Source organism: Belonocnema kinseyi, chromosome 2, assembly GCF_010883055.1.
Source record: "Belonocnema kinseyi isolate 2016_QV_RU_SX_M_011 chromosome 2, B_treatae_v1, whole genome shotgun sequence".
NCBI lineage: Eukaryota > Metazoa > Arthropoda > Insecta > Hymenoptera > Cynipidae > Belonocnema > Belonocnema kinseyi.
The window spans coordinates 3,937,100-3,948,465 of record NC_046658.1 but is presented as its reverse complement, the minus strand read 5'-3'; the positions used below and the strand labels follow the sequence as shown (position 1 = coordinate 3,948,465).

The 11,366-nt window shown below is 37.3% G+C and overlaps 1 protein-coding gene across 11 annotated transcripts in view; it reads left to right on the top strand.

Annotated features, from left to right (window-relative positions):
- LOC117167579 (protein kinase C, brain isozyme) overlaps positions 1-11,366 on the top strand; it is a 1,572,697-nt gene that overhangs the window by 1,228,337 nt on the left and 332,994 nt on the right. For all 11 annotated transcript variants that reach the window (XM_033352622.1, XM_033352629.1, XM_033352624.1 and 8 more), the window contains one exon: positions 5,237-5,425. In XM_033352622.1, coding sequence (XP_033208513.1) covers positions 5,237-5,425 — 189 coding nt within the window. The remainder of the gene's footprint in view (positions 1-5,236; positions 5,426-11,366) is intronic.

The window sequence follows — 11,366 nt, the reverse complement described above, 5'->3', positions numbered from 1 at the left end:
TTATATGTACGTATTTTGTTGAATAAATTGAATTCTTTCGGAAAAATTGAATTTTTTTTAGTGGCCCTAATAATTTGGGACACCGATTTTTTTCGAAAAAATACCCAAATAAATGCACGAATGGAATTGCGAGCTCTATATTTTAGGAAAAATCGTTAACTCGACTCATTTATTCACTCAAAAAATTTGGTGCAGTTTGTTTCAATAGAAAAAAAATTATCCTTAAAAAATGGGGTGGCCCTATAAATATGGGACACACTGTAGTTAGAATAAGTGTGGTTCAAAGCAATACAAAGCGCCTGACTGCCGACAATGGGTCGGCAAACAATACCGACCGATTATCGGGTCATTGCGATGGATCGGCGAAATCTCGGGACCTTTGGGTGGACGGAGGGTCTAAATCACGACTTGTTAGAGTGCTACGCTGCGAGTGTGACCCTTGAACGTGGTTACATTGCACGGCTGCATGCTCTGTGGTACGAGAAACACCCGGAGCTATCGCACTTTTCGCATCAACGCCTGAAAAACTATGCCGAACTACCCCTGAAAAGGGGCTATGTAAGCGGAGTGCCTACTCTACCACAAGCAGAACAAGCCAGCAACAGAGAAAAAGAGGCGACACTAAGATCAACCGCGGGAGGCATGCTATAGAGGAAGAGGGATTCTTTATAACGCGGAGAAACATCAACACCCACGTTTCTTTTCAGCCTAAATATCTGGCCGAAACGGATGACGAGCTTCGTGGAAATATTTCCGAAAAATCCGACCTCTAAACTATAAATTGTTGTGTGTATAATACAGCAAGAGCTTTGGCCAATGCAATAGGTAAAACAAAACCAACGGTTGATCATAAGACCAAAAGACCGAGAGAAGGTCGAAGTATTTTGGAGAGAAATCTACGAATTTCAGTACAGACTGGACGAAGGCTCAAAGAACATAAATAGCTTCAAGGAGCTGTGTGAAGCCCTAATTACACCTGAAGAAGAATGCCCACCCATCACTACCGAGGAGGTAGAAAGTATTAAGAGGTATGAAGAGGTGTAAGAAGTTTTCTTCAACCCATCAACATTTGACCCGTATTTTCTCCTAATATTTAAATTGGAAAAAGCCAATTTCGGAGTGGTTTTTGGAAGAACGCACAGTACTTTTGCCGAAAGGTGCAATTTAGCAAACTCGAATAATTACAGACCAATCACTGATCTGAACATACTGTATAAGATATTCACAGCTATCCTAAATGATAGCATTGTTCAAGCAATCGGACCAGTGTGGAAAGAAATGTATAAACAATGCGGCTCAAAGAAAGGCTAGCAGGATGTCGGGAGAACCGGCTTTTTGATAGATGTATCTGCAAATATGCAGCATCCTACAAGCGTGGCCTATCCATGGACTGGCTTGATTACTGGAAACCTTTCGATTCGACCTCATATATACTTATCATCTGTCCTTTGAAAAGCTCAACGGTTCATCCTCAAATCGTAAAGTGCATAGAGAGATTGATGCCGCTTTGGTAAATCAGATTTGCTATCTCAACTGAAAAAAATAATGTGACAACTAGCAAGGTTACCTTTCAAAGAGGTGTCTTTCAAGGCTACACCATGAGTCTACACCTCCTTTGCCCCTTATTATTGCCACTATCTCTAGCACTTGGTCATTCTGAGGGATACTTTTGCGGCAAACCTGCATATTGAAAATACAAGCTCACTCATGTATTTTACATAGACGATCCTAAGATCTATGCTAAAAACAAAGAGCAACTACATATAGCTCTAGGTATTGTAGAACGAGACACTAAGGAAAAAAGAATGGAATTTGGGTTAGACACATGCGCTAAGGTTCAATTAAAGCGATAAAAACTTAATGACATCCTCGAAGACCATGAGCTCATTGATATAAGCGCGTTACGACACCTTTGCGCTAAAGAGACTTATACATACCTGGGCGCACCGCAGAGCCACATTCAGGATGTGACATCTATGAAGTATACTCTCCGAAGCAGATACAAACGTCTTATCCGGCAGCTTTGGTCTTCCGAACTGTTGGCGAGAAACAAGGTATCTGCAACGAACATGCTGGCCGTGCCGGCAGTACTCTATTCATTTGGATTAATTCCATAGACAAAGAACGAGCTCAGATCCCTTGATATTAGGATAAGAAAGGTTATGCACATGAACAAAAGCATGCATCTTATGTTTTCTATTCCGCGACTCTACATTTCAAGACGCACAGTGGGGCCAAATCGCGAAAAACTAGCGAAAAGTATAAAATATTCATAAAATAGGCCAAATTCTGTTACTCGCGGGTTTTTCGGGTCACTTATTACGAATCCAGTGTTAAAAATTTCGAACATAAAATGGCGGATCCAATATGGCGGACAATCATGCTAAATGAACTTTTAATTTGTTCTTTAATTGGTATAACTGCGTTTTCAGGGTCGCTGATTACGAATCCGAACTCACAAATTTTGCAAAAAATAAAATGGAATATGCAATATGGCGGGCGTGTATGATAAATAAACTTTTAATTTTATTTAAAATTGGTCTAAGGGGGTTTCTAAGCTCGCGGATTACGAATACTTCTTTGGGTATGACCCCAAAAGTTCTTGGCGTATGATCTTCGTCTATAGCCAGTAAGTTCCACAATTGAAGGTAAAACTAATCAATCAAGCGCTTCAGATGATTATTATTTTAATTTTTTTGGAGGTGTTTTTCGCAAACTGGAAATCAATGAATCCGATGCTACCAAAAACCTTCGAAAACACCTTTTAAATTGTTTTGCCTGTTGATCTGCTGTTAGATGAGAAGACAGATTTATCTAATCATTCTTTAGATTTTTCTAAACAATTTTCTTCCCTGTTTCAAATTTCCTCCCACCCTATGTCAATATTTTAAAAGTATTTGTCCGTGTAGTCGTTTTCCGTTTCTCAGTTAATTAAACATTATATTTTAATTGAGTAATCACTTTTTTCTGCACAAATTCATACATATCACTTATTTTGTCATTAGAGCGTTCTGTTAAAAGTTGAAAAAAAAATCCTTTCGCGTAATACGACCTTTGTCATCTGAGCCTGAAATACAAATAAAATCGAAAATTTATCAATGCATTATGAGATATAAATTCGAAGAATTCTCAATTTTTTCAAAAATTTGATTCAAAATTATACTGGAGACAGAATAGCAGCTAAAATCAGAAAAATCTTGTTTCCCTCGAACAACAGATATCTAGTGAGCAAGCTCAAACAAGTTTTAGGGCGTTTTCAACAACTTGCGCGCGCATAAATCTTCGCACTGGACTTCCAGATTCGAAGTGATACTTCAGGTAATACTTCTTTGAAATTTGGAGGATCAGTCAATGTCGTATGAGCTAACTTTTGCTTTCCTTAAATGACTCGGATTAAAGTCTGGCGCAAATGGTTTCATTTTGGCATGTCAAGAGCTGTGTCATTTCCACCTTAACATACCGTCGCCACATTTGGAGCCAAGAAATTCCCGATGATAGCTGCAAAGCATGTCATTCACACCCCGAGCATCTAGCACACATACTATCTAGTTGTCGAACTGATGTCGAACGACCTACATCCAAAGGCACAATGTGGCACTTAGAGTACCTTATGACCATCTCTGTCACTCTTACGGCATTATCTTTAATATCACGCTCTAAATGTACCTCGAGAAATAGAGTCAGTTCTCGAGAATGAGAAGTGCTGCATATACTGGAACTTTATATTCTCGACAATTGTTTCTGTTGCCTACTGACATAGTGCATCTTAACTTCTAAGAGCGAACCATGTTCGTCATCGACTTATCGGCACCAGCTGGTCAATAGCCTCAAAATCATCCATGCGTGTCAACGATATGCTAAAACACTCGCTGGAAAAATGCAGAAGGCGGTCGTCCTTGAGTCGCTCCATGTCCGCAGGGTGCACAAGATTTCTGCCGCATCGTCGTATTGATTCCGTCACAGACGGTAACTGCCTATCTCACGGTTGTGAAACCTCAAACATTCTCAAACATTCTGACGATTCTCGAGATAAATTACGTAAAACAATTAGGTCAAGTGAAATCACAAACGTAAACTCTGCCAGCGTTCCTACGTTTAAATTCATATTTTTAAAGGAGCTTTCATTATATTATTATTATTTTTCGAGAAAGTTACTGTAAGAAGCATCAGTATTTCGCTAGTTTACATAGTTTCAACTTCATTATGCAACTCCGAAATGACAGAAATTGACCTTTATTGCCGTACCAGTAAAGTACTTTTCGTTTTTGACATTATGCCAAAATATTTAAATTATTTTTTAAACAACAACACATTTAAAACCGATCCGTATTATTTGAAATAAAAAATAAAACATTGGAAATCTTACGGGTGACGCAGTAGATGGCGCTGAAATTTACAACTGATACTATCTCGATATGTGGTTCCGACCCGAAACACAAGAGGAGCCATGCTACAGAGACAATGTGGAAATCCCGATCGGGGCCACATTGGAAATCAAGAACAAATTAGGAAATTTCTGCACGCGACAGTCTTACTTAAAACCAAATTAAGAATATTGTTACTTTAGAAATTAAATTGGAACTGTAACTGGCTACCGTCGAACACGGACAGACTGCTAAAACTGAGTGGAATAAGCTGCGAGGATTGACGAAAAAAATACGAATGAATATAAGAGTCATTTAAGAGTGCATATGAAATAAATAGAAAAATATTTAGATATATGCGAAGAGATACGACCAACAATAAAGCCGGTTCCAATGATTTTATTAGGAAGATTTAATTGATGAATGACGTCAATAAATTTAGGAGTTAACAAGAAATAATTTATAAAGAATATAAATGAACAATTTCTTATTTTCATTATTGCGTGCAACAATTATTATTTGAATTTATGAAGCTGGGAACATAACTGCAAACAAAGTCGCGTCTTTTCAATAACGAAACGAGATATGGAAAAGTCAAAAGAACAACCTTGTTGATCTTATATTGAGTATATGTAAAATAGGTGTTGTTTAAAATGTGTTAAATAACAATATATGCCGTATCACTGCTCGAACCCTAAGGAACTTTAAGAAAATAATATATGTTATGTAAACTATTTTTTTTTTAGATCTTCCAAATCTCTTCCTGCACCTTAGGAATAATCCATACGACTGTTTTAATATAACCATCTTTCCCAAACTGTGTCTAATGTTGGTGCAACAATTATGTTCACGGTATATATCTTTGTTCACAGATAATTTTATACCAGCCTTATGGAAAATCGGTGGATTGGTGGGCCTATGGTGTGCTTCTGTATGAAATGCTTGTTGGTCAGCCTCCTTTCGATGGTGAAGACGAAGAAGAATTATTTGCTGCTATTACTGATCATAACGTGAGCTATCCAAAAAATTTATCAAAGGAGGCGAAAGAAGTTTGCAAAGGCGTAAGGATGAAAAAATGTTTTAAAAACATACAAATATTTTTTTAAACCTTGTTGGTTTTAAGGAGTACATTTTTGCTTTCCAACAAGCTTTCTGGTTAGGGTTTATAAGCATCTGCCCAGAAAGAAGGAGCTGATTAGAACGAACTAACATGTTTTAATACGTTTTAATTTCATTGTTGCCTGAATGCCTAGTAATGTTCAAAAGCGCAATGAAACTTATTAAAATGATGCTTGGTCGCTAATTAGTTAATAGTAATGACACCGACCAATTATCGTTCTACCAAAAAGTATTTACTGAGATTGATCTTTATTGCGCTGTGTTTTTACTCCTTTAGTTAAATTAAATACAAGAGAAACTTTGAGAGAATTTGCTGGATAAGCAGTACGTAGATCTGGAAATTTTCAAAAGATTAATTAAATTCACAAATATTCTACGAAGGCTTACACGCACTTAGGAAACGTAAATAAAAAATGAAATTACAACAGATTCCAAGTTCTTGAATTAAGGTACATGGATGGCCGAGGTTTGCTCAGTAAAGGGGCACTGTAGGATGACGCATAGAGTTTCTGCGGCAAGAAAACAATTTAATAATATTTCTTTAATAAATGCATTTAATATTATGGATTATTCTTGCATGTATAACTGTGTGAAAATACCATAATTACACAGGCTTATATTATAATATAGGAGTCTGGCATTTTACGCAAACCGTTTGAAATAATAAAAAAGTTTTAAAATCTTGTTGAGATGTAAAACTAAGATATTTGATTACCGTTAATGTATTGTACTAGCAATAACTCTAATTATATATTTTTCGATCAATTAATTTGAAAATAGCATAAAGCGCTTCACGATGGTTCTCGTCTTGTAAAGCTCACAAATCAACCTAAAAAAATAACACGCGATGAATTACGCCCTCCCAAAAGGAAAAGATTCCGAATTTCAGAATTAAATTAAATTTGGGTAAAGAATTCTTGCTTAAATCATCAACGATAAAAATAGTGCATAAAATCGATATTTTTTTGTTCCCTCACTCATGACTACTGACCGCTACTCCTCCTTTATTTATAGGCAGATCCATAGTTAGATAAATTGAAAGTTTATGGAAGCTATAGGTATCGGTATAAGATTTCCTGTTTAGGAACTTGCCTGATGATTCGAGCGCTACCTAGACCAGTTTTGGTTGAAACTAACTAGAAATGTGCACGCTTCTCAATGTCAATGTATACTCTGTTCCCTGAGAGAAGGTCCTATAGAACGACCAATTTTTGTTTTCTTCGCGCAGCCCATTGTTCAATTTGTCAAGAAGAAGGGATTTGTTGAGATGTTTCAGCCAATCTAAGTGAACCTCTTCATATTCATTAGAAACTATTTTTTTTATTGATTTACGACACTGGTTTTATGTTTTCTACTACTTGTCTGTTTGCTTACCAAACTCAGTGTGGATAAGGTTACCCCAGCAGGGGTCTTTGGTCCACAGAGGGTCAAGGTAAGGAAATGTACAGAATTTAAACTTTGAAATTAGCGATTTGAAAATAGTATAATCCGAATCTACGAAATTTTCCGATTCCAATTATACATTGTTTTCCTAGGATAATTGAAAATTTGAAGAAGTTTAATCGCAGAAACTTTAGCTCAATATTCAATTTGATATTGCTGAGCGACTGAGTCAACAACTCAAGTGGCTACCGTAGACCCGTGTAACTCGAGCCCTACGAGCGGTGAGGTTCTTTTCTTTTATAGTTAACATCTCGCAAAAGTCATTCAAACTATTTTAAAAAGAAACACAACGAAAGTAATAAATATTAAATTAAGAGCAAGGGACCAATAAGAAGAGAACTTTACTTTCAGGAAACAGAGTGTAGACATTGTATCTAGTTGGTATCTGTATAATGTTTCAGATTGTATTTGGAAGTATCCTGCAAAACAGTAGATTAACCATTGCAAAAACATAAAAACTTATTTTACATTTACAATTTTCCTATGTAAGATTTAATTAGAAGGATTATGATGCAACTATTTCACATATACCAAATGTGAATGCTTTTTTGACTTACGAGGTTTGATTTAAAAAAAACCTTTATATTTTCTACAAAATTAATGAATTTTATCGATTATAAAATTCAAATTTTTGTAAAAAATTAGAACAGAGAATTAATTGATTTGATGTAAAATTTCACTTTGTCGGATTTCATCAAATCTCCACGTTTTGAGACCCACTGAGTCAGAAAAAACGATTTTTACGAAGGTGTTTGCCTGACTGTCTGTCAGTCTGTAGTCTGTAGTCTGTCGTCTGTATTCTGTAGACACGATAACTTTCGAAAAATTGATTAGATTTGATTCTGCTTTGGCACACTTCTTAAGGCCTAAAAATAAAGAACAAGTTCGTGAACCAGCTATTTTGGATCCAAATTCAAGAAGTGAGCTTGTTTTTAAAATGTTTAAAACCACATTTTTTCAAGATTTCAAACTTCTATAAACCGCTATTCATGGTACTTAGAAACTGGAACAATTGATTCTAATGACTTTTTTCTATAAAAAAAATTATCAGAGTTAGAACATTTTTAAAATCCAAAAAAACAAACTAAAATGATCATTTTAAGCCAAACAACGCATGATATAAAAAAAGTCAAGAGAAGGAAAATGTTTATTTTTAAAAACCCTACAAGATGATCATAACAACTTTTTGAACTAGAAAAGTTGAAAATTAAAAATTTGATCGCACCAACAATTTTTTAAACCAGATTTTTTCAAGATTACAAAATTTGATGTGCCTTGACCTCCTCCGCATCTTTAGTTGTGTAAAGGTCCAGTACCGCGAGCTCAGTCCCTAAAACCCCTAATGGTATCATCAAGGGTGACGAATTTCTCCTTTTTTTAATGTCTATTAGGACCAGTACATAGCTTGAACCTTTAGCCGATTTTATAAGAACCGCTTTGGGTCCAGGTCACGTTTTTTTCTCCTTCTTTTGATCATCGTTGATTTTTGGTGCAACCTTCGTTCTCCTTTCTTCTGTTATAGGGGTTGACGTCTTTAAGACGTTGTTCCAAGACTTCAACCTCTTCGTCCTTGGTATTGGCGCCGTGGAATCAGGGGGGGGGGCTCAATTTGAGATTTCTTGGTTTCTTCCCAGGTATGAGTGCTAGTATTTCCCCAGGTTTTGCTGTGGTTTGAACCCCTTTGCAGGTCATTACTCCGTGCCTTTCCCTTTTCCAAACCTCCTGAACCCTTTCGACAATTCTATATCTGTAACAGCTTTTAATGAATCTTAAATGAATCCTCAAGAGCTACATGTGCACCTTCATATTATAAAGCACTTTTTCTGAATCTTCAACTCCCCTCTTCACTGGTAGCCATATATTCTTTTTGGAATCACTCACGTTTTTGAGGTCTTCAATGACTGCCTGAATCTTCCCTATGCTTATTTTGAGTGCCTTACTTTGCGACTGAAATTTGTCCCACATATGTCAGAATTAAGATTGTTTACCCTGTCTGGCTTCTTCTGTGACGTACAAAGGACCTTCCAGCTCCTGTCATATGCTCCTCTTCAAGTATGTTTTATCCCCCTCCACAAAACCTATGGGATCGCCACTGACCACCAGGTCATTATAGTGAAGCTAACAACGACCCATTAAAAAACACCACCCTCTCTCCTTGGAATTATTCCTTCCGCAACCGCTTTCGCATTATTTCAGGGGTGGCCTTTTTTGACCAAATAAGGCTTCTGCTGGTTTCTCCTTCTATGGTAAGTCAGATACGTGTCCTAACTAAGCTGGTACGCGCGTTCCACAGCTGCTCGACAATGTCGTCCGTCGGGCTCGTCGGCCTTCGAACATTCTGGTTGGGTGCGGCTGGTTCGAATGCCACTTCAAATACCTAACTCTTGATGCTGGAACTTCTGCGAAGTTCCTTCTTCTGAGTTTGATTAACTTTATAGCCCATCCAAGATGCACGCATCGTTCTTATCAGCGTCACAGCAGCGTCGCGCAACGGTATCATCGGCCTTCGGTATCCTGGTTAGAAATGATTGTATCTCTTGTTTAGAAAGCATGTTTTGCCGCGTTCATTTCTGTCTTCTTCTGCAGCAGAATTCTTTCGACGTAGCTGGCTATTGCATCTCAGGTCTCCTCGCTTCGCATAATTACTGCTATCAGACTCTCTAGTGTTAAGCGTTCTGCTTCTATTTCGGGCCTATCTTGTTACACTGACCAGCGTACACACTCAAAGAAAGTGTGCTATGTGTGTTGTATTACTTTCGATCATTCTGGCTAAACAGATGTGGACTGAGTAATTGGGATGATTCACGCACAACTCACTCGACTTCAAAAATGCTGATGCTGATAAGACATCGACTAAGGAATCGGTTAGAGCACGTGTACTAATGTCAATTTGTGGTTAAACTTTTAATTAAGCTTATCAATATTATCATTCTCATGTTCGATAGCAACAGTAAAACCCTTTTGCAAAAGTTATGCTTTATTTTGGATTTTAATTTTAAATATAGTATAAGTTTCTAAAATCTCTCTCTGTCTCTCTCCCTCTCTAACAGACAGTATCGCATATCATTGTATATATAGGTAGCGGCTAAGGGGGACGGAGGGAAGATCGCAGCCACAGCATATCATCGGAATGACGCGAAGGCCATGAGAACTAGCCATCAATAATCCGCCCTGGACTACAAATGATCGTCTCCGATTATTACAAGTGTCCGAGATCTTGTCTTCTCCCCGTTCTTAGAGTTAATTTTTATGTTCTTTGAATTTCCTTCTTATAAAAGCATCGCTATAATTTGTATGTCGCACGCTTAAAAGCTACTATATTATGTCAATTGCACACATTCTTAATCCTACACTGACTTAAATGAAACAAAATCTATTTCAAGCATGTAATTCCCCAACGAAGCTCAAAGCAAACATTTTTCATGTAGGTTCATTGTAATTACCCAGTGAACAAAAATTTTGGCGACGTCTTTAGGTCATTGCTACGACATCTTTACGACATCTTATGTCCATTTCGACCCGATGCCTTTATGATATCTTAAAGACATCGCTAGATCTTCTGACGTCTTTACGATATCGTAAAGACACGTTAAAGACCTGGACATAGGACGTCCACATGAAAGTCACTAAATATCTTTTACTATCGTCAATTTATAACATTTATGCATTCGAAACTCATCAGAACAGTGAAGGTGTTAGTCGGATTTTTCGCCGTCTGTAATGTTTGTTTTGGCATTGGAACCTTTGGTGACAGGATAACTTTCTTGTTGCCCGAAGCCTCAATGGTATCAGTTGATTGTTCAGTTTGTTCATATTGGTTGATACTTAAATGAAGGTACTGGTTTTTTGTCGACATGACTATTGAATTCTTCCGGGTTTATTGAAAGTTCTGAACAGTCTATTCTCACTTGGGTTGGACTTACAGTCGATGTCACTTGTATTGTCTCCTAATCGACTCCCTGGTTCATGGACTTGCGATTGAAGCAGACCCAACAACTAATCAGGAGCAATATCAATTTAGTACGGCCGAGATAACCCAATATTAGTATTGGTTTAGTGAATGTGAGGTTCATAAATTGTTACTATTGATTTCTTCATAGGTTGCAAGCCTGGTATAGTTATTTTTGTTATTTTAAAGTGAAATCCAGTTGCAACTTGTATTAAACCCAGTCCACGAAGTTGAAGATGATGAACGGATTAGTCGACATAATGTAAGTCTACTTATTGCTCGTTGTGTCCGGACATTGTCTTCTAGTTGTTTACATTTGACGTTTTAGATACGGGTCATTAACATGTAGGTTCACTGTGTGTCTTCCATTGCAATAAATGCAAATTCTGACTTTATACGAGGGTGGATTGATAAGTTTCCGGCCTGACCAAGAGATGGCGCCACTAGGCCTACCTTGAGGTGGCGTTCTATAGTACCATCCTTAGATAGCT